Source organism: Aplidium turbinatum, chromosome 4, assembly GCF_918807975.1.
Source record: "Aplidium turbinatum chromosome 4, kaAplTurb1.1, whole genome shotgun sequence".
NCBI classification, from domain to species: domain Eukaryota; kingdom Metazoa; phylum Chordata; class Ascidiacea; order Aplousobranchia; family Polyclinidae; genus Aplidium; species Aplidium turbinatum.
Genome location: NC_137475.1, coordinates 7,372,340 through 7,396,605, shown reverse-complemented (window position 1 = coordinate 7,396,605; position 24,266 = coordinate 7,372,340). Strand labels below are relative to the sequence as shown.

The window sequence follows — 24,266 nt, the reverse complement described above, 5'->3', positions numbered from 1 at the left end:
TCAATTTTTATATGCACTTTTAGATAACAACGTCAGAACAAAAAGTACAAATACGCTTATATTTTGGCAGAAATAAGATAGCAGCAAACGGAACACAAATCATCATCAATCACAAGACGACGGTAGCTCTCTGAATATCCATGAAGTCATCCAATATCTGAAGAATATAATTGTATCTGTGACGCCTGCTATGGGTGTAAAAATAACGACCCCCTATTCTTGGAAGATGCGGAGACTATTTTCTGGGAGTTGGCCTACACAATCTCTCAAAAGTGAAGAAGTGTCAGGAAATTTCATGTTAACACGGCTTCTAGCAAAATGGTTGCGCAATTTAAAAACGCAAGACTTACAATAATACAAATGTCGTTGGGCGAAGGTTATAGATATCTGGTGACGACAAAATAGCCTACATCCTTTAACTTGTGTAAGTTAAACGTTTCAAGCAAGTTTATTTGCTGAAAACGTGTTCGTTCTACCTGGTCGCTGGAAGTGCCAATTTTTTTGGCTAGCTCCTGTCTCTCCATATGACCGAGGTCTTTGAACTTCCACAATAAGTCTCCGTCCAATACGTTCTTGGCGGGGTTCACAAGCGCTCGTTGCTGGGAGCGATGTAACCTGGAAAAGATTAAAAAAAGAAAATAAAAGACTAAATCTGACAAAGAAAACAGTTTGCAATGCAGTGTTACGAAAAACATACGATACAAGATGCAGAAAAATTGTGTTGCCCGATGTCTTACGAGAAAGAGACAGGAGAAACCAAACCAAGAAAAAACGTAAAATACAAATGATAGAGGTCAAAAATACCTGAATCCTTTTGGATTGAGACCAGCCGTGTGTTGCAAGTTTGTAGCCATAACATTTTGTAACATCAGAAGTCTTCGGTAGATCTTCTCAGCCACGGGCAGGATATTGCATATGGAACCGTCTAATGTAGCTGAAGATATAAATACACACATACAACAATTATTCAACAGAAAATTTGAATCAGAGACCAGTTAACAACTTTGAACAATTTTCGATACCGGACTTGATTTCGGATATGCCTTTATTTTTATTTCCTGTACTAAAGATGTTAATTTTTGCAATGTAAAGCAATGCTGCAAGAATAACCTGTATTGCAAGTAGCAATACAGAGAGGTAAGCTTTGGAGAAATTCCGACGCAACTCCAATCAGAGATTTTTTTGTATCCAGGCTAATGTCCAGCTTGTTAAGATTTAGGTAAAGACAGGAAGGTTAAGAAGCCAATCTTCATGCACGGCTCAATTGTCTTGCCAAAACGGAACAAGATGACCTCGATAGGTGCCGAACTTACGCCTTTTGAAACATCATATCAGCGCTTCAACCACTAGGCTAAGCAACTGACGATGTCTAAGACGAAATGACGCCACTGGCTTATAAATTTTAATTTATTATTTTAATGATTTAGGTTATCTTACACACAATAGCGTTGACAGGGGGTACAGAAGGTAGCTTACTATTGGAGCGGGGATAATTTTAGGGGCCGGTAATTTGTCCATGGGGTCAGGAGAGTTAAGAAACAACTGTGTATTCTTTGAATATGGTGCATTTTTCTTTGAAATTCTTATATGGGGTCAGAGAATCTAATGGTACGAGTCCAATTTATCCTCCCAACGGTCTTGCTTACCCATCATTGTAACATGAGCTTACCCATCATTGTAACATGAGCTTACCCATCATTGTAACGTGAGCTTACCCATCATTGTAACATGAGCTTACCCATCATTGTAACGTGAGCTTACCCATCATTGTAACATGAGCTTACCCATCATTGTAACATGAGCTTACTCATCATTGTAACATGAGCTTACCCATCATTGTAACGTGAGCTTACCCATCATTGTAACATGAGCTTACCCATCATTGTAACGTGAGCTTACCCATCATTGTAACATGAGCTTACCCATCATTGTAACATGAGCTGTCGCGTAAGGTTCGTTGGCTGTATTTGACGCTTTGTCGATCGGACACGATCCTATCCTCCACATGCAGTTGACATGGGATCCGATGTGGATGTCCGCGCATCGGATCAGGCGACTCCCTCCATGGCTCTCGATATCATTAGGATCGTAGATGAAGATCACTAAATTTTTGTCGTGGTCGGAGGAGACAAATCCAAGAGATGGTCCGTCCACGAGAAGATCTGCCGTGTACACATCCATCGTCCGGATGTCCCGACTTGTCACTGAGAGCGTTTTAAAGTCCTCCTGCAAAAAGAAACGTTGGAAATGTTTACATTAAGTTAAATTACATTAGTTTTACATTGCTATGTAATATGATATGCAATTATGCATGCATAATTGCATATAGTAAGTCGTGAACCTTACCTGATATCTTAACAAAGTCAGACTCTTTTGGATGTCAGCCACAATAGCAAAACTTCGAAAGCTGAAGGCATGATGCACGTAGACGTTTGTATCAACAAACGCCACCCCTCTGAGTGATTGATTTTCGTCGAATCTCCAAATAAAAATCTGAAGAAGTGTATATTTTGTTAATTTTTTGCAACATAATACAACGTTAAATTTACGTTTTTTTGGTTAGATTTCGATTAAAAATTACTGATAGAAGCAAAGCTACTAATTTGCATTCATCATCTTACTTCTAAATCCCGACATTTGCACAACACCCTAATTTTAATCCGTTAAGATTCTTTTACAGTAAATCAGTTCCACTAGTGACTAGAGAAATCACAAATTTCGCAAGGACAGTAAAAATGGATCATGTGCATCATCGGTTTTCGTTTTTTAACGTGCATGTTTTGCGGGACATTGCTACACTTGTAAGCACTACTCAGAACTCAAGCTGCACGGTATGACAGATTTAAAACCGAAAATCTATATCTCGTGGTCACAAGGGTCGGATTTCATTTAATTCCATCTCGTCGCTCTTTAGGCAATATCGTTTTTCAGATTATATCTTGGCTATGGCTTGTTTCACCGTATCTGTGGTAACCGGGATATGCATTTTATGATTGTATAATGCATATATTGTAATGTTCAGTTTAAAGAAAAAGTCCGTTGTGCGATGATACATAGAAAGGACCAGTTTTGTTAATCGAAAACACGTTTACTTGTCTCATTTTCCGAAAAGTTACTGCATTATATTAAATATTGAAATGTTCTCCTCACCTTTTGACCAATGGCTGCAAGGAGATTTCCTTCAACGCCGCACACAGCTGTGACCGGACCCTTTTGTTCTTCGCTGTACAACTGCTTCAGCTTGTTTCTGGTTAGGGGTTGCCCCGGTTCAGGAACCACCTCGATCACTTCAAGAATGATGATCTGCCAGATTCAAACAAAATGATTAATCAACCATACATGTAATGCATAAAACATAATAAAATTTACTACCAGATAAATTTGCTAATATGTATTAACAATTTTAGATGTATTAAGAAAGCTCAATTTCAGAACTAGGCCATAATAAATATAAGTAGGGTGTTAGTTTAGCAGCAATAATACTCTTGTTTTGTGTCGCTCGTCCATTGCAGATATGCATTGCTTTCGGCGCCTTACAAGACGGACAGCTTTAGCGCAGCCTTTTAGAGGTGTAGCTGAGCACATTACAGCTTACAGGGATAGCACTGACGCATTACCTAACAGTTTCACTTGTATTTGGACGATGCTACCAGACAATTGCATTCATTACATGCATATGAATTTAGCACTGTCCTATTCAATTGCGAACGTTGAGACTCAATCCGCCATCATTTGATCTTACTACTTCTTCGTTTGCTTTTAGTATTTATCGATTGAACTAGAGAAAATTTCAGCAACAACCTACACTACAGTACGATTGTTAAACATTATATTGTATAAAATCATCGATACAATAATTCTCTTATTGGATGGCTTGACAGTTTTTTTAAGAGTTTTTAAAGCAGCCTTTGTAATCAGCAAATCACCTTTCCTCTGGAGCTCATTTCTTCCCCCATGATGTTGCAAGTTCCCAGCACCACGTAGTTTCTACGTACGGAGCTGTCACTCCCATAGCTCAACCACACATTCTTCATGCAAGTTATATGCTCAAATTCTTCCATGTCAATTCTAACAAATGGAAAAGCGAACAATTAGTATATCGCCTGCTGAATTGAAACATTCTATCAATGTGCCCGATCTTGCTGTGCAATCTTGGAGAGATAGCAAATTTGGTCGCACAGACCAAAGCAGCTTATATTAGTATTACAAATATCAAATAAGGCAAGTGAACGTGGTTCAAGTTCATGCCCAAGTAAAGCTTCCAAGCTTCGACCTCTAAAAAGACCTTGTCAGTCCGAATCAAGTGACAATACGTCTATTCTCTTTATTTGAATGGATAAATTTGATACCACCACTAATAATTATATTTTACATACTGTAGATTACGACACCTACAACATATGAACAGATGTTGAGACTTTCAAGTATTCCAAAGCAGTTGCGTGAAATAAAATTGGAGATTTGGAACCGAGAGACTCACCTTGCGTTGGGAATCAGTTCCCAGCTGATGGGAGAGATGAGTTGGACAGAAAACTTATCAATATGAGGGTAGACAAATCTTTCGCCTCTGTCTAAATCTTCAAATTCCCGTTCGTTGTCGCAATTAAGGAATGGTAACCGGGTACAAGGTTCGGACACGCTCGATGCAAGCGCGTAAACCTGAAATGATTGACAATTGGTCTTAAAAATTGTCCGAAACTATACGAGAAGTATGGGCAAGCTATGCATAAAGTAAGTGTAACAACCTTAAAACTACATTTCATCAAGCAAGTATTAAACTCTTCCTGGTTGGGTGGCTTGCCATGTGCTCCTCAGAATAGAGAATCAGAAGGCAAGATTATGGGAAATGCAAATAAGTTTTTGAAACTATTTAAAGTAGCTGCAGCCGTAATAAAAGCAGTCGCATAGGGCTGTGGAGCTGGGGGGCTTTTCCGGTCATTCACCGATTTTTCAGCAAAATGTCCGAAAAAAAGTGTTGCAAGGTTGAGTTTCGCTGATGAACGTTGAAGAAATGTTTGTCTGTTCAAACTTTTCTCAGATAAAACACGACAACGTTTCTCAGGGAAACTTAATGTTGTAGCTAGTCAGGAAGTGCAAAGTTTGGTTTGTACCAGCTACTTGAAAGGAAATATTTTCATCAGAAAAAATGACCGAACTAAATAAAAAATGACCGAATTTTTTCAAGTTATTTCGGACAAATGACCGAAAAGTCTCAGCGAAAAAAAAAACAGCTGTGGAGTCGGAGGGATTTTGGCATGTCCGGAGTTGGCCAGTTATAAACCGAGAAGTCGGAGTCGTATTTTCTTCGCCCAACTCCACAGCCCTGGTAAAAAAACGTTCGATCCTGTGCACGTTTATTGCACTGACGAGATTTTACTGCACTGATGAGATCTTAAAGTCAAGACCGTGGCGCCCTGAATGTAGTTATGCAAATGGTACATGAAGGAGACAAACTAAACTTCCCATACTTTGTGCTCAATGGAGTAGGTGATAAAATGGGGAGTTGATCTAAAGGACACTTTTCTGACAGGCCACAAATTGTCGTACTTCATATGGGCCGGTAACATGCAAATCCTGAGCTCACCCTGCGGAGAAAATGAAAGTGTAAGGCTTGACGTCAAAACAACTTAAAAGATCACATGTTGCATCATACAATAGTGCATGAACTGATGAGTAATTTTTGCATCATACAATAGTGCATGAACTGATGAGTAATTTTTGCATCATACAATAGTGCATGAACTGATGAGTAATTTTTGCATCATACAATAGTGCATGAACTGATGAGTAATTTTTGCATCATACAATAGTGCATGAACTGATGAGTAATTTTTGCATCATACAATAGTGCATGAACTGATGAGTAATTTTTGCATCATACAATAGTGCATGAACTGATGAATAATTTTTGCATCATACAATAATGCATGAACCGATGAGTAATTTTTATAAAGATAGTGTCAAAAATAATTGTTCCAATTGTAACAAATAAGCTCAGCTAATACTATTTTTGGATGAGTGAATTTTCTACTATGTTCATAATCTTTAACTCAATGAATTAAAAAAAAAATGGCAAAAGAAGAAAAGTTAAGCAAAATAACTGAAATATAGTCGAACATGAGATACCTGTTGATTAAAGTAAAGAAAGCCGTTGGGGCAGTTGACGTTATGGAAAGACACAAAACAAGACACTGGGCCATCTACCGTCATTGGGTGACAGTGTAGAGCACCTCTGACCGTTACAAATATCCAGTGGGGGTATGGACCGCAGAGGAAAACCTAAACACAAATAACTTTATTGAAAGATAAATGCAAGGGCAACAACCTTTTTTAACAACGGCCTACATGGCATCTACATACGGCTTTGTGATACACAGAGCTATACACATTCAAATCTTTACTGATTTAAATCAACATCTCCAAAGCAATCATGGAAACTCAAGATTGTTTTATACTGAAGTAGTCCCATGCGAGCACTTACAAGGCCTTTGCGGCACTTGTTACCCACTGGGTGAGGATTAGTCGACCCTGAGTTAATGCCAGAAGATCTATACTGTGTCGTGTAATTAACACAACGGGCATGCGTGAAATCACGTACGTAAAAAGCTTTATACATAAACATCTCATTTACTTGTGCAGTGTGTTGCTTACCCCTGCGTAGCCGCCCACATTTTCAAATGGACGAAGGCGTGTCTGACGAAACAATATTTGTCGTTCCGATTCAGCGTCATAAGAACCAGGCAGACGACGAATCATAATGTTGTGATTGACCTGATGAAAATGGATAAGAGATTTCAATTCATGTTTATGGATAAGAGATTTCACCAGAGAACATCGCGATTATGAGTTTTCTAAATGAAAATAATAGTTAAAAATTCGCAATGCTTCATATTTTGGCGAGTTGAAGGCATTTCCTTTCCCACTTTGCACAACAGCTTGGTGTTTACATTGATTTAATATAAGACGATATCGAGATAATGTAAAAAAAAAAAACAGTTACCACAAGAAATCAAAACTTGCAACTGCTGAGTCACGCAAGAGTGATCAAAGTATGATAAAAAATGAACTTTGTTTCAATCTTTATTACTGTTCTTTGTTATAGTACTGATAGCCAGGAAGAACGCTCCCTTCTTCACAGTGTAATTTATTGTTGGGAATTGAATACATTAATAAAGTGCTTTTCAAAATACAACTCAAAGAGTATAAGTAAAAACAAACTAATTTAAAAGTCACATAAACACCAGGCAGACTTGAAAGTCGACTAGAATTATTTTTGAATGAAGTGAGTTTTCTTTACTTTTTTAAATCGAATTTGAAGGGAACTGCTCCTGACATTCTGTTCATTAACTTTGTAGGAAAAGGCTTCAAATATCAACAGTTCCTCATTCACGCGAGCCTGAAAGGAACAGAGTTAAATTGAAATTTCACATCAATAGGTTTAAGTAACGTTTGGGTTTTGTGGCCGTGCTAACTACTGATATATAGCCTACTACATAATTTTTCATTCAGGCACGTTTTAAACCTTTCAAGGTTTTGCCATCTTTTCCCGTTCGTTAACGTGCTGGTAGGTTTATATCGATTTTTGTAGTTAGTATCTTTTTCGTCCCGGACGCGTTAATGACGAAAAATAAAATGATTGATTGATTGAAAAAAAGTACCGTATAACTGCACATTCAAGCGGTGATAAAAATTAACAGGGATTTTGGTGCATCGATTACAGTAGATGAAACAAAAAGCAAGTTTTTTTTATATTGAATAATATTACTGCTTGCAACCTGTATTTACACAAAAAGTGAACATAATAAACTACTGTACTATCATTTACAACACATTGTAAAACAATATAATTAATATAAACAATTACATAGTTTGTAAATACAGAATGGGACTGTTCACAGAGTGTTATAATTATAAGTTAATTTCTTGCGTTCTTCCGGTGACTGTAGACTAGAGAGACTATCATGGGATGTTGAAATGATAACTAGCTTTTATTTCCGACGTTTCGTCAGTCAGCACGACTGGCTTTATCAAGGGGGCAAAAACAGTAATAGTTTAGTCTACAGTCATAGAAAGAATGCAAGATATTAATCTATAAATATAATTTGTAGTTATTATTATTTTCCATTGAACAAAGACGATTGAGGTTTCACAAACAGAAAAAATAAAAATTTAATTTTTTTTCTGAGAAATTCTTGAGAAGCAAACTCACCAATATGTGCGGACGACTTTTCTTATATCCTAACCCCACGAGAAGCAGCTCAAATATGTTGGGGCTGTCCGTGTGTCGCGGAGGCATGCCCTTCGCCATGTCTTCTGCGCTCATGAAAAGAACAATTTTATCCTGTTTGTGACGTGTGTACTGACCATTACGATACGCCACATCAGCAGTTTTACAACAAAGTAACTAAATAGAAAAAGATCGTTAACAAACATAGAAATATCGTTCAAAATGCGTTGATAATATGTATTCATTAAGTTTAGAATGTTCTGCTGAGACTTTGCAGTTTTGAAAGTCTCACCTCATTTGCTTGGTCTTTATGTAACAAAATTACAAAACGACATTAAAGCGATGATCATTTCTCAGACAGGATGACCGATTTTGCTGCCTCGGTTATGTACTTACCTGAAAATGAGTAAGAATGACTGCTGTCCACAAGTAGCTTTGGACCGTTGGTGAAGTTCTTGACCATATAGGCAAGCGTGAAACTTGGTATTTCATAGATCTGGTGAAAAAACAACTTTATTTGAAGAACCTCATACGCCTGGTGATTGAAACTCCAAATTAAATGGTTAAGAAGACAACCTATCTTTGTGTCCACCTTCCGGCATGTCATTAAGTGTATTGCTAAGCTAAACCCGCATACTTTTGACAGGTGCCACACAGGCGCTCTCAAAACCGACCATGCGGGTGAAGTTGTTAATTGGTTGTGTCTGACACTGGACAGGTATTTACATTTATTTAGCACAAATCGTGAACCAAACAGAAACTCAACTACTCAAAAATCTATCTTATTATCGGAGATTAAAAATCGTTTTTATCCAAAAATAAACCATAAAAGTGGCCTCCCAGCAGCTGTTGTTGTCCAAACAAATAACAGTGAAACTAGTGTACTAGCCTCCAAGCAGCCATTGTCACGAACTAAAGCCGCCCAAAACGTCCTTTCCTTGTCGATTTTGAAAGAGCTCTCTTCCATTTGTGACTCGCTTTCTGATGTTTGAGGTTTGTTCAAAGAAGGAAAAATGACGTCATGGTCAGATTCGCCATATAACAATTCGTCTTCCTCGTCAGCTCTGGAACACAAAATTGATAAAAAAAAGGACGTTCGGTTAAACGACCTGCCTTGAGAGCATTAGAGACTAAACCGCATGTAGGTCATGAGCTGTATCAGAACCAACCATTGTTGGTATGTGAATGTGAATAGTAAGTGAAAGTTAAGACTGTCGTAGACTTTAAGCTTCACCACTGCTGAAAGTAGTTGGACCGATTTGAGGCATTTTTGTTGGGAAATAGCTCACGCCCCAATAACGTATCCCAATGGCTCACTTCAATGATTAGTGTGCCCCTGTCTAACCAGTGCGCTATAATGGAAAGGCAAACATAATCCTGCAAATTATACCAAACTAAATTTTTTAACGTTTGAAAACGTTGGAATCACCAAGATTCTGTTGATGTCTAATTTTAATGATGATTTTCACATAACCAGGAAACAAGAATAATTGCCATTTTTTTAAGTTTTGCTGACAAAAAATGGAATACGATCGTAAACGTAACTCACGTAATGGAACCCTGGGAGCCGGCAAGAACTTTTTCAGGGCCGTCTTTGTTGGACGAGCCGCCCCATTTCTCCGTCAATTTATAATCCCCGTCTGAAATCACTTCCTCCGTCGGTTGGGTGGCCTTGGGACTAGGTTGGTCTTTGCTTGCAAACAACCCGCTTACGTCAGCGTACAGACATACACATCGAACTTGGGGGATCTGGGGTAAAACAGCAACATCGTATAGAATAGATGGTAATTAATGCGGTTCACACGATTTTATTTATTTGAACATGAAAAAAATCAACAATCCGCATAGCCAAGGGAAGTTTCGTAAGCTTGTACAAATGTACAATGTACATAAATGTAACCGTTTTATTGACTAAAATATTCGATTAATTGTAAAAGAAAAAATTATGACATCCTTTAATAATTTATTAAGTCTGAAATGATTATCATCTGCTTTGCAACTTAACCAGTCGTGTGGTACACTCAGCCAGTGAACCGGTCCACTTTTACATTGACGTAATATCTCAGTTACGTCAACGTTTTCATATCGACAAGTTCAGAAGCTAAATCAATTCAAAAACATTGATGCGCTGACGGAAGTGGCATTGGTAGTGTTCGTCTGTGGACATGGGTGTAAACCGGAGTCTGAATGGGGTAGAAAACGTCAAGAAAAAACGTCCGTTATCTTCATAAAGCAATTACTTGCCAACGGGTTACATTATTGTAATGTAGTGCAAGAGTGCCTCGCCCTACCCAGACAGAAAACCAATCGTTTTTTACATTGATGCAACGTCTGCAGACGTTGAATCAATGTAAAAAATGACTGATTTGCTGCCTGGATAAATGATGATACATCATCCCTAATAACAATCTCAAACCATGACATGATCGACTTACTTGAGAAAGTGAAGGATTGGAGCAATGCAGTTTGTACCCGAACTCGGTGTCCGCCTGTTTCAACGTTAGCATTACAAACTGGCCGTCAGCGGTCAGCAGCATTACGTAAGGGTCCAGCAGTGAGCATTGGATGATTGGTGAGCCTGGCATAAAAAGAAAAAGGTGAACGGAAAAATTTTAGGTGAACAAAAGCTCTAAAATCAAACAGTGCGCCTCGATAATAATAATGGCCTTGCGTCAATACAATACTGATATATATATCTGTATATGTAGATCATGAGCCCAGCCTCATGGGCGAAACACGGTGTCTATCGCTGTCAATTCTTGCTACAAATCGGCTGCCGAGAAACAGATATGTATATCTGTTAGTATTTCAGAATATACTGTTCACAGTGTTTTTTTTTTCTAAGCCTCCATCAATGCATGAGTAGTGAGTACATATCTTTTCTGTTGCTTTGGCAGATGACAAGCAAAAAATGGCTTACCTAAATCAATTGGAATTTGTTGCAATAATTTCACTCCATCCATAAGCCACACCCCTTCAGCGCATACTTGGAGTATAAAATTGTTACGGCCGCCTATGTTGCCAACAAACACGGTCGGTTGACGGGTATTGTAACCGCTCTCTTCAACCTCCATGATCTCTTTACCGGTTTCCAAGATCTAAAAGCAGGTTGAAAAGAAGGACATGAGTCGCTTGTGAAATGAAATAAGATTATTTACTTCAATCAAGATGGTGCTGCTTTTTTGCATTCATCAAATGCTGGCATTTGCACAACAATCAAACCTCTTAGTGTATTTTATTAAGAATCGATTTCGCTATAGTAATAGCATCTTCAGCTTATTCAAATAGACTTTATTAAATTGACAAAATTACTTCAATCAATCAATCAATTATTTATTAAAATACAAAGGAGACACATAACAAAAATACACACAATGTTTAGGTTTTTTTTTTTTTTTTGGTAGGGAGACAACGAAACGACCATACGGTCTCCTCGGTAGTTACTTACCGTATGTATCTACTGCATTTTTGCTTGCATAAGTTGGTCGTTAGCTCAAACAATAAGATGATGGATGGTCATTTATTTTTGTTTGGATGCGAAACAAAATGGACACAAAAAAGCAGCAAATCGTACAGTGTGCAACTGTGCATCCAATGTGAGAGTGAGAAAGACCGTAGCCCTGAAGGCGTAGGAGGTCGTCGAGTCTGCACTCTCTCATTCAAACAGTTATACGAAAGAAAGCATTGCGCTTTTAACTGGCAAATCGACACAATTGATATTGTTGATATCAATAACGTAGTTATATCTTTTTGATGCTTAAGTTTTCATCCAATTCTTTCACTTTTAACATGTAGAATTTGTAGATGGTAATTGTTACACTAAACTGGAAACGTAGCAGCCTGGTACCAGACTTCTGCAGGAACTCTACACTAGCTGGAAGCAGCACATTATAAAAAGGGTAGACAAGCACAACTTTTCTCTTTCAATTAGAAAAGGAAACTGGAGTACAGAAACACAAACTTGATGAAGGAAAGGGATGTATGGAAAAACTATTTGATGATGTCAGGATATGCCGGATCGATCCTTATAAAAAGAGTATCTGACATTTCTATTTTTTTTTAAATCTTTTTGAAACCAAAAAGCAGCGCAGTTGTCTAAATTTTAATTTCAATCAAGCTCTTCCATAATAAAACCTTTTATTTAAGGCGTAACTCAAGCATTGTCATAACAATCGCTCACCAATGTTGAATCCTCTCTGCTGAGTACGAGATAGCCGTGCTGCTTCACAAATTCCTTGGCTGGAGGCTGCAAACAATTCATAGGTCACGTTGATCACGGTACGTCACATGTTTTATGTTAAATTACGTGATTCTTTCAAAAGTAAAGCAATAAAAACGTGACAAGGTCGACAAAACATACGTCAACAATAGATAAAAAAGTAAAAACAAACAATCTGTAACAATAAAATAGATTTAAATGTCATATTCTTATTTTTCACTTTCTAAACCACTTACGTTCTACGTTTTTTTGTGCACACAAGAAACAAGATATATTACATAATTCATGAACAGCGATCTCTGTAAGAAATGATATAATTTTTTTGTTTTACCTCTTTAGGTTTTGTACGAACTGTCCACATGTCAACGCAGCCTGGAAGTTCGAAGGTGGTGACGATCTGTGGCTTGACAGTGCGTTGAAGGATGCTCAGGGCTCCATTCTTTCCATAGCCGGTCAGCAAGGCCAACTCTAAATCCGCCTCTCGCTGAGACACGAACTGGCAAAGGGAGAGTCTTTCATTAACATCCATTCTTTCACGTTGAAAACAAAGTCTTGGAATCATGAGATGGTGGCGGACAGGTGAGAGGCCTGGGAGAGCAGTCGAAAGGGCGCCGGTTCGACACCGCTCAAGAGCATGCACCAGCGTTTTTGGCAGGACACTTAAAGACATGGCTTAAGGTAGACATAAAGATTGGCTTGCTTTCCGTCCACTTTTTTTAAATCTTCAACCACCAGGGGTGAGCCAGAATACGACAAAAAATGAGATGGTGAAAAGCGTCAATAAAATGCTTGACGACGTTGAAGCTACGTAACAAGATAATTCTCTAAACACAGAATCAACACGCTGACAATCACGACATTTCTCTAACAGCAGAGTCGTGTTCATATGTGAAATGCATAAAAGCAGAAAACCCAAACAGACTTTTAAAAGAGCAACTTACTTCTTCAGAAAGGAAAGGTGGTTCCCCCAACTCAGCACCGCCACAGGGTCCAATATTCAATAAACTGTCGCAAACCTTTCAAACAAAAAATGCACAATCAATCCTGAAGGACAAACACGGCCTACTGCACCAATCAACATGTTCATTGCTCACCTACACGGTCCAATGACGAGTGGTAATAATTTCAGTTTCATTGTATGAAACTTTAGCAACATTTTTGCGCAATTTACCTTTAATTTTGGCAATTTATCGTCAAGCCTACATTTGAAACCATAGCCCGACTGATTGACCCAAGTCATGTTAATGTGCGGTGTAATTTCCAACGACGTGTTTTGGGAAGGTAATAAGTCAGTCAGCATCAGAACTCAAAGATTAATATTTCTTAAGCTGTAAAGAATCTTACGCAGAGCATCCGTTTACTACCCATAATCAAACTTATTAACTTGAACGACACAGAGGCCTACTCAATCAGCGGCCAATCTTTATTCCCATCTGGTGAAAGCAGAACTTCTCTTTTGTAAAAACAAAACAGCGCTACACTACTGGTTAAGTACTAAAATTTGCTTGCTTAATAAATTTACCTTAGTTCGAACTGATTTTAGATCAATAAATAAGCTAGTAAAAAAAATACTTAAAAATTCCACCCTACAGTCAATTGAATTATGGGGTGCATTAATTAAGCGGTGTCTACTGTACCTCAAAATTGTAGGAGGACAAAGGCTCGGATGTTACAGTGTCCTTCCCGTACATGTCGAAGTCTTCAGCGTCATTATCTCCAGCTAAAATTAACTGAGTTGTGACTTTAAAGTTTACAGAACGACAGCAAGTCATATGAAGACGATCAGTCACTTTCAATGTAAAGGCAAGATTTCTTTGTGCAAGGGTAGTGGCAACGCCTTTGGGTCAATATCAAGCAATGACGAACGCGTTAATCTCAGTGAAAAAAAAATACAAATTAAAATCTGCCTTGACAACTTCTGTGGACTGTGGTTGGCACATGACATTGCGTCACCAGCAAGGAGTTACGTTGCATGCATGCATTTACATGCGTTATTGAATACGGCATGGTTGCAATGAGATTTTATAGCCTGGGGAAAATGACTTTTAATTTTACAACTTGCAATTCTCGGGAGGTTTTGATAAGTCTACAATGAGGATAAAAGTTGAGGCATGGCCAACTAATAGAATAGAACTACTTGGATGTAACTGAGCGTTCCAACTAAACTTAACATTCAACTCAAACTTCTGAACAAATTGTGAAAGTTGAAAATAAATTAAAATCACAGTAAGCAACGTAAATGAATTTGCAAGTTTATCATCTAGATTTTACGCATTAGTATAGGTAGAGGCAACGTGTCAAGAAATAGAGGTGAAACTTAGACGTTAAAAATTGACCAATTTAATATGACAACTCTGCATACGACTGTTACAAGCATGATACTCACCGGTCCAATCAGAAGCCGTGTTGATTCTTTTCCGCTTCGCTGCAGGTTCTTCAGGCTACAAATCATGAAGCGTGACAGCAACGCCAGAGGACCACAAATTAGGTGCAAAGACATTATAACTGGACACAAGAAACTAAAGGTGTTTCTACCCTTTTGGCATGAACAGAATATAACGTACATAAGCTCATTATTAACTATCCTTCAAGAGTGGTTGGTAGACTAATACCTCGATAGCAGACGCAGAAGATATGGTGTCCGTGCGAGCCTCCGTGTAGTGGAGTAAGAGAGAATTGCCCAAGCGTGACCCAAGGAACACAAAACCGTCGTCTAGCGTGGTGATCTATGCAAAGAAACTTCACTTATCCACCAAAGTAGATGATATCGGAAAAACAAATGATGAGGATGACAGTGAATACAAAAAACAGCAGACAACATTATCAACTATCCAGACAGCAAAATCCGCGATTTTTACATTGATGTAAAAACCGCAGATGTTGCTATCTAGGACGGGGTCATGAATTGGGAAACAAAATGGCTGCTCGATACGTGGCCGGACATCTATGCAATTGCAAGGTTATCATTTATTTTCACTCAAGGGTGATAAGAACCCGGCCTAGTGACAAGAAAACAGGGTTAAACACGAAAACATGGATATAAGAAACACAGACATGTTTTGACTTCCTAGGCGGCTCATCGAGTCATCGTCTTCCTTTGAGGCGGCAATATGTCGAGAATTCCGCCGACTAGTTTAAAACGGAATGGCCCGTTTCGGTTAGTCCGATTCGGTGAATCCGATCCCTTAATGGGGGATTTTTTTAATCTTTTTTTTAAATTATCGGGTACCGTAGCCTAATTATCATTGCCGTTTTAGGGTTAGGGATTAGAGGTTAGGAACTCACCGGATCGGACTCACCGAATCGGACTCACCGAATCGGACTCACCGAATAGTAGCAGACTCAGTTTAAAAACATGCCCGATATCCATACCACATGAAACACACTTACGCATGAAGTTAAGACACTGGAAGCAGCCTTGTCAAAATGGAAGTTTCGTACACTCCGCATGCTGTCCACCAGCAAGGTTAAAACGTATCTGGAAATGTTTTCAGTTCTTAATGGATGGTTTTACCATATCGGCGTCTTGTACAATGTACATGGTAACATTGAAAAGGCTTGAAAACGATTGAAAGTCCGACGTTATTCTATTTTTAAAGTTTTGGTTAATCCGGTCACATGCATAATGAATGATGGTATTATAATTGATGGGATAAGCGTATTAATTAGTGATTTAGTGTATTGATTAAATGCAATTAAATTATGCAATTTCGTCTGATACTTACAATTCGCCACCTTTTAACGACACAACTAAGCTCTCGGGTGAAATGAACGAAGCTTTGGAGCAGTCCAGTGTCATACAAACACCCTCTTGTGGTTCTGTGGTAAAAATCACAACAGTTTAACTTGAACCGATAAGTGCAGAGGCTGTCACCAGTTAAAGGAACAATTACACTGGTTACTAGTCCATACCAGCTCAGGAAATAAAAAAGATACTTTATGAGTAGAATACAAAGCTTTTCATCATAACCGAATGTTTCCACATGCCATAACTTAGTCAGTATGGTGCTCTTAATTGATAGAAAATACGGTACCCGGACATTTTGCCGAAAGACATTTTGCCGAAACCCATTTTGCCGAAACCCATTTTGCCGAAAGACATTTTGCCGAATGGACATTTTGCCGAAACTCATTTTGCCGAAAGGACTAATTGCCGAATGGACAAATTGCCGAAATTATACAAATGCATTTTATGTATTATCATAACCTAATAACACATAAATGTCATTCACAAACAGATTTCACTCACAAATTATGTGCGACAGCGCGTAAGTATCCGACAGAAGTGTTATATGTATAAGCGAACGTCTAATACTGATCTCCAAAACCTGTGGAGACTGCATAGCCTATAGCCTATACTTATAGATGAGGCTTGAGTGTCACTTCAAACTAATACTGATTTCCAAAAACTGTGGATACTGTATATAGGCTAAAGCAATTTTTAGGCAAACAACAGTAGCAAAGTAATTACTACAGTATTTTAAAGCCACTGCTTGCATGGTAACGAGACTTGGTGTCACTTCAAAATGATTATCAGTTCAAAGGCATTGCTTGCATAGCAATGAGACTTGCGACTTGGTGTCACTTTAAAATAATTACCAGTTCAAAGGCACTGCTTGCATAGTAACGAGACTTGGTGTTGCTTCAAACTAATTTTTAGGCAAACAAAAAGTAGCAAAGTGATTCTATTTCAAAAGCACTGCTTGCATAGTAACGAGACTTTGTGTCACTTCAAAGTAATTTTTTTCCAAATTGTTTCGGCAATTTGTCCATTCGGCAATTAGTCCTTTCGGCAATTAGTCCGTTCGGCAATTAGTCCTTTAGGCAATTTGTCCATTCGGCAAAATGTCCTTCGGCATAATGTCCTTTCGGCAAAATGTCTTTCGGCAAAATGGGTTTGGGCAAAATGTCTTTCGGCAAAATGTCCGCGCACGGAAAATACATAGTCCAACACTACAGTATGCAAACTACCTCTACTCAAATAAGGTGTGAAACAGCGAATAAATTCAGTGAGATATTCATACTTACTTAGTGAAAATGAAGTTGAATTTTGAGTGAGGGAGTTAAGAGATGCGCCATACGGAGGAACACTTTGGTTGAGGTGTAGAAGGGAATTCACGGCGAATATTAAAACGCCACCTAAGCGTACGAAAATATCAATATATTTACACAATTGATGCTACAGTTAAAAATAATTCATTAACAAAACTAATTAAAAATATATCCATTGCAAATATTGGAAGGATAAAAAAATTAATTAGGAATATTTACAAAACATCAAATTCAATTTCTAATACCGAGTACAGTTTAAATGACTGATTAGAATAGTACAAGACTGTGCGAAGAGACAGTGGGACAGATTTTCAACAATCAAAAAAAAATTGTAACTGACCAAAACCGCTATTCAGCACTCACCAATAGGCTTTGGCACGGCATAGGCGTATTTACAATCAAACGGGAGACCGTTAAGTGACCAAATGACAGGATGGAGTCTCTCAGCCATGTTTAATGAAATAGCAACGATGTTGCAGGTGTCTTGGCGCAAGGCAACTCTCCTGCGATGCAAATCATAATTAGAGCTTCGATGCTCGGGGATTCCCCGATGTAAATATGCCAACAACAGCGTTGCTAGGCACGTGGCCGAGTAGTGAGAACCTCTGCACGACGCTAACAAGGCTGTGTATTTGACACCAGATGAAAGCACGCGTCAGTGCTTTTGGCAAGACACTTAAAGATTAAGAGCACGTTGAAGGTGGATATGAAAATTGGCTTCTTTGCCTTCACGTTTACTTAATCATAATTCTTCAACCAGCCGCAGCCTGAATGCGACGTATTACGCACTTCAAACTGTTTCGTTTGATCCCGAATCGGACCTTCTAAAGCGATGTCATTTGACAAAACAAAGTAAAAATCAACCTGGTATCATTCTACATACAGAAGCACTAAAAGTATATATAATATTCATTCAATTTTCGTATAATATACATTACATAATATATATATATTTATTTTTACAAATTAAACCCCACAGTCAGCTTTCACTTACCCAGCCCAGGTCTTCAGTGATTCAAATAGAATTAGAAGTGTGGGCTCGTAGTAGCCATACAAAAACTGCGTGTCTATGATTCGCTGTAATCTTGTGTCCACTTCACGAAGATCAATGCTGTAACTTGTTGCTGGAGTTGGTCGCTTTCTATAATATAACATCATTGAGAATCACGACTTGTACATATGAAAACGTAGTGTACAGATCAGTAGGCTTTTAAGATTTACTGCTGGACCGTGATAGCTCAATGGGAGTAGGGTCTGAGGTTTGTACACATAGATAAGCTTTCATGTAACACACGTTAACTTTTAAAAGTATTAAACTTAGTGCATACATGTCAAAATATGTACAGGAAAAGCAGCAAGGCATACCCTTGGGTTGAAGCTTCACTGGTCAAGGTGACATCATCAGTCGTCAGAGAGATATCTTTAGTTTTGAAAGGAACGATAGCAACCGTGTTTGTTGATAACTGCAAAGATGCACATCGCCCCTCAGGGTCGACACTTACTTTGGGCAAGGTGATTCTTTGCAGTAATCCTTCCTGTCAAGAAAATTCAAAACAAAATTTTGTCAATTATAATTTATATATCATAAATTAAAGCTAATCTGACCTTGACCTCTTTTTCAAACTTGCAAATTCTATAGATGAATTCAGTTCATGCACGTTATTGACAAATTCTTTTGAGTTGAAAAGGAGAGAAAATTTTGTCTTTAAGTTAACAGATGAATTAATCAAAAATATTTTTCTTGTTCCAGTAGATAGGTGGAAATTTTGAACAAATTTTTGCAAGACATTCTAGTTTGTTTGTCATGTCTGTAATATATTTCTGTAATATATTAAACTTGTTAAGCAATTTAATTTGGAGCATGACTTCACAAGTTAAACATATTGAAACAACAACACGAACCTTATAAAGGTTGTCTTCAAAATAGTGAAGTGAAGAGGTTTTGATGTCATGAGTTGTAGCATCAAACTCAATTAATGACAACTGAAAAATATATATTTACAACAATTAATAATAAATTTAGAATTATTATCTGGTCACTTTGCTCGTGCATTTCAATCAAATACGAATAATTTAAGAATACAAAATAAAGTAATTGTGATCTGTTTTTTAAAAAATCATTTAGTTTTTTAACCTTAACTGATAAATGAATAATGCAAGCTAAGTAATTTAAAAAGATAAATCACAATCTACACCTAGCAAAGTTGGCTAAACACAGTTTTAGCTTAACTATATATATATACAAACTTAAAAGGTATATTTGGTCTGGCAAACAACCCAGATCACAACATCAACCAACTATGCATTAAAAATCATCGAGAAATATAAAAAATATCATTTTTATTCTAACATAACTATAGGTCAACCACAATCTAGTACCTACTTAAAAAAGTTAATATTTGTTTATCGCACTTTATCAAAAGATGTTCTTCAACTATATATACAATATACATTGAGTGTAATGTAGCACTTTTTTAAACTATGTCATGTTTTAAAAAGAATATGGTTTTGTTACTAAATGTCATTCAGCAAAAAATGAGCTCTGGCCAGCTTTCACTAGAACAACATGCATTTGAGTTTTAGTACTTTAGCAACCACATATCTGCAACAAACACGCTACTTGACTAATATTCATACATCACAATTTACAGTCAACTGTGGGGATGCGTTTCACTTAGTTATACAAAAATCACAATTAAAATGGATAAAATATAATTTCATGAACTCAAAAAACATATATATATATCATATAAAATTAGAGATGTACCGATACCAATATTTTGGCCGATACCGATACCGATATAACTTTTTTAGGCCGATACCGATACCGATACCGATATTTTGGCCGATACTTTAGTGTTACAAAAAGAAGCAATTTTGGTATTTGCAAGTAATTATATCAAATGCTAAGTTTTACCTTATTTGCATAAAACTATTAAAAAAAGCTTTTTTTAATAGTTTTATGCAAATAAGGTAAAACTTAAAGCACAAGAGCACAAGATCAAAAGTAAAACCACAAGATCTTGTGCTAAAACACAAGCGGTGGCACCACCGCGACTGACACAGTGACAAATTAGTCTAAAACCAAAAAATCCCCTAAATTTAAAATTAGTTGTGTTCAAGTTTAGCGCTTACAATAAATAAATTCCAAAATACGCCACAAAACCAACCAAATTTGGAAATTTATAGAGCAGCAAGGGGAACTTCAAATGGGCAACATTAGGGGCCAAAGGGGCATTATTACGTCATTATGAGTGACAATGGACGGATTTCGAAGTCCTTGGTACTTGAAGATTCAATAATCCAATCCCAACTCAATGTTGTGTCATAATAGTAGGTTTTAGTAATGAAAGGCCACCGTGATTGAGAGCTGGGGTATAAGGGAAGAAACATTATATCATAATTGGGGTTTCTGAAAAATTAATAAAGAGTTTGCGCAAACTCTCCAAATAGGCAATCATAATTGATAATAAGATGTAAAATGTAAACCAAGTCATTTGTGTAGTCGTACAAAAACTATACGACAAGTAATGTGCAACCTAAGGGCGGTAGGCACTTTAACATACTGATATCCCATTGAATCATCAACCAATCAGAAGCTACGCTGTTCATGACGTCATCAAGGTTGCGTTTCTCGGAACAAAGGAAAAATGCAACTTCCCACCACTGCTATTGCTCTTGTTTGTTGTGTAATTACCAAAAAAAGTTTAAAGTAATAATCAACTCTCTGGCTGAATGCTGAAATAGCCACAATTGGACGGACAACCTAACATCTGATGGTTCGGGTTCGTTCAATTGGATATCAGTATGTCAAAGGTTCTACCCTTAAGGGCGCTTGTCGTTTGGTTGAGAAGCTTTTGCCAGGCCAAGACTACCAAGGTAGCAAAAATGTATAATTTTGCATCGTTTTTACGTTGCTAAACGTTTAAAAAAAACATGTAACTTGGTTGTTTTTAGTAAGCTGGTTCTATCAGTTTGTGATTTAATTTCCACCTTTCGTTGTAATAAACTCATCAAGCTTAAACAATGTCAGAGTAGGCTAAGTAGGCTGCGCAACAAACTCCCACAGCCACAGTTATCCCCACTTGCTGCTGACAAGTCAAAGAACATCCATGTCTTTTGATGTTGCCTATTTGCGTTGCATTTTTGTGTTTTTTTTTGCATAGTGATACTTGCTCTTCGCTATTTCTGTTACGTTTAGATGATGTCACGTTATTATGCCGATTTCAGATATAATAATTTAATTCAGATAATATGAAACCAAGGAACTTTCAGAAATAATTAATTAAACTACCATTCAACGTTTTATAGGCAGAGAAAACTTTTTCTCGAACCGTAGAAAATTTCATTATCAGATCACCGCTTCAATGCGTGATGGAAATCTACAGATAAATCTGCATCAGGCATTGCAGAGTGCAAAAAACAGTGTTGCAGAACGCGTTTTCGAATATTAAATTCTCATCAGTGCAACTACGTTTATGAACGCAATAATGACGTTGTATGGATGAAAAACTTTTACAAGTTTCATACTCTGCTGAGAGTAAAAAAGAAACACAAATGATAAATATTGGAGAAATTGAGTCTCCTTACACAATTTAAGAATCGAACAACGCAAAACCGCTGAAACAAAATGTTTTGTTTAAGTGAAAGAATCACTCTAAGCAACCAATGTTAAAACTTGCGCGCAAGAAGTCATGGGAGTGTGACGTATCAAAAATTTAAACAGGTTGTTATTTTTCTACATCAATGTGACGTTAGTTACTACTATAAAAAATTTATATCTTTGCTTCTCTAGAAAATCCGCAGCAAAAGCCTTTTGTTTCCGTGTTTAGTATCGGCCACAGTATCGGCCAAATTTTGCCGATACCGATACTCAAAAAATGGCCGATATCACCGATACCGATATATCGGTACATCTCTATATAAAATCAAATATAATAATTGCTATCTGAATCCTTAACAGCCTGTTTCACCTATACGGATCATCAGAAGTTCTTATTCAAATAGAATTTGTTAAAATAATACATTTGAATAAGAACTTCTGATGATCCGTAATCCGTATAGGTGAAACAGGCTGTTAAGGATTCAGATAGTAATAACTATATTTATTTGATTTAATTCGCTCTGCTTTGCTTTTTTGCTTAGCATTGAGCACTTTTTGTAGTATTAATAGTTTTCATTGTTTTTACATATAATATATATAGATTTATTAATGCAAGTTTAGCAAGGGATGGAGCAATGTTTGATATCAGCAATTTTACCTTGGCTTCTTTAAAGCTCAGTAAAAGGGAATCTCGAGTCGCACCAGTTAGGCGAACACTATTTATAGAAACCACATTTCCAAATAGCTGCCATGTTCCCAATTGCTCGAGCTTGTCTTTTATAAGCGTTGTTTCTGTAAAAGAAATCTTTTTACTCATAAAAAGTAAATTTTGAGTTAAATCTTTTGTATATATATTTCAAATACAAACTGACTAGTGACTAGGCAGCTATTGAGTTGAATTCTGAACATTATCCTGAAAGTTACTTCTTTGATATCGATCGAGTGCTAAGCAATAGCCTGGTCTAAATACATAAGCTATTTTGACTAGTGATATAGGCATGATAAAAAGATAAACTACATAATCACCTTCATTGTTTTCTGTTTTACCAGGAACCTGAAATAAATAAAATAAAAACAGAAATTAATATGGTATATTATAGGCCTATGCAAGATTTTCTTTATCTTAAAAATATACTGTAATAGCACCAATAGTTTCATCAACAAAATATGCAGCTTAATGCAAAATAAATACATGCTGAAACAAAACTTATAAAATACTTTAAAATAACTCAAAACAAAGAAATCACCAGCCAGGAAAAAAAAAATTAAAAAAACAAATGCAGTGCAATCAAACTTACCTCAACATTTCGACGAAGACGATATACAGTAAGTTGGGATGCTGCAGTTACAACAAGATCTTTGTCTTTGTCTGACGTAAAATAACAGAATGCACAGCGTTCTACGCCTGTCGGAGCATGTATCTGCTGATACCATGCATACATACTAAAAAGCCCGCTTTTCTAAGCCAGTCAGTGTTGGTAACTGTAGTAGCTTGTTATAAAACCATCTTACCTTAAGGAAATGAGAAGCTATCTATACATAATATATCATAGGTTATTAAATACCCTAGTACAAAACCATAGTACCGTAGCCTACTAATTTTAAAATATCCATAACAAATTTTGCTAGTTAATTTTCTGGATTTGGCATATCGGTATATAATCACAATGAAAATGATGACAAACTCCGATGATTATGTGTGAAGAGCCTCTACAAGTATGCGAAACTACCAGGAAAAACCAATCAAGGCTTTGTCAGTCCGAGGATAAAGATTCAAAAACCAACTAACCAAAGTGTCTAACTCTGTGCAAGAAGCAACTGCAAGATCAAGCAGCACTAGTTCGACTCTCAAGGGGTGAGTCCTTAAAATGCTTAAACAATGCATTTTAATGAATGTCCTTCATTCAGCGACACCTAGTAGATGGATTAATTTACACTTTGAGAATCAAAAACTTCAGTCCACCAATCTCAATAACTAGGCCTGCATTAGTGGTTTAAACACTGTATATATGTACCATGTATATATAACTGTTTTCCTGGGGTTCGTGTGACTCGCCAGCCTGTGTTTGTGGCAAACCTCAAACAGCACAGCAGATCATAAATCCTTGCCCACTGCTTCGACCTGCAGAAGATCTGGATCTCATAGACCTGAAATGAAGACATTG

General features: G+C 37.2%; 1 protein-coding gene across 1 annotated transcript; it reads right to left on the bottom strand.

The window, feature by feature from the left end:
* LOC145768395 (cleavage and polyadenylation specificity factor subunit 1-like) lies at positions 1 to 23,629 on the bottom strand. Its single transcript, XM_082579877.1, has 34 exons — positions 23,400 to 23,629; positions 23,128 to 23,155; positions 22,760 to 22,893; positions 19,401 to 19,481; positions 18,864 to 19,033; positions 18,493 to 18,639; positions 17,862 to 18,001; positions 17,475 to 17,585; positions 16,172 to 16,265; positions 15,837 to 15,924; positions 15,059 to 15,172; positions 14,833 to 14,887; positions 14,084 to 14,166; positions 13,388 to 13,462; positions 12,778 to 12,942; positions 12,408 to 12,473; positions 11,148 to 11,325; positions 10,663 to 10,805; positions 9,777 to 9,976; positions 9,117 to 9,291; positions 8,624 to 8,723; positions 8,210 to 8,313; positions 7,298 to 7,396; positions 6,652 to 6,771; positions 6,127 to 6,279; positions 5,469 to 5,585; positions 4,481 to 4,659; positions 3,927 to 4,068; positions 3,151 to 3,303; positions 2,347 to 2,493; positions 1,923 to 2,226; positions 805 to 934; positions 477 to 615; positions 1 to 157 (listed from the first exon to the last, which is right to left on the bottom strand). Exons 1-34 carry the CDS (start codon positions 23,541 to 23,543, stop codon positions 110 to 112), a joined length of 4,326 nt encoding a protein of 1,441 aa, XP_082436003.1. The 5' UTR covers positions 23,544 to 23,629; the 3' UTR covers positions 1 to 109.
* Between the last annotated feature and the right edge of the window lie 637 nt (positions 23,630 to 24,266).

What these genes read in the sequence shown, in the direction of transcription:
- LOC145768395 (XM_082579877.1), bottom strand. Translation starts at nt 23,543, where the DNA reads ATGTATGCATGGTATCAGCAGATACATGCTCCGACAGGCGTAGAACGC. An exon ending in CCAGTGTCTTAACTTCATGC is followed by an intron (nt 15,173 to 15,836) that starts GTAAGTGTGTTT and finishes TTCTTTGCATAG; the next exon opens with ATCACCACGCTAGACGACGG. An exon ending in AAATGAGCTCCAGAGGAAAG is followed by an intron (nt 3,304 to 3,926) that starts GTGATTTGCTGA and finishes TGAATCTGGCAG; the next exon opens with ATCATCATTCTTGAAGTGAT.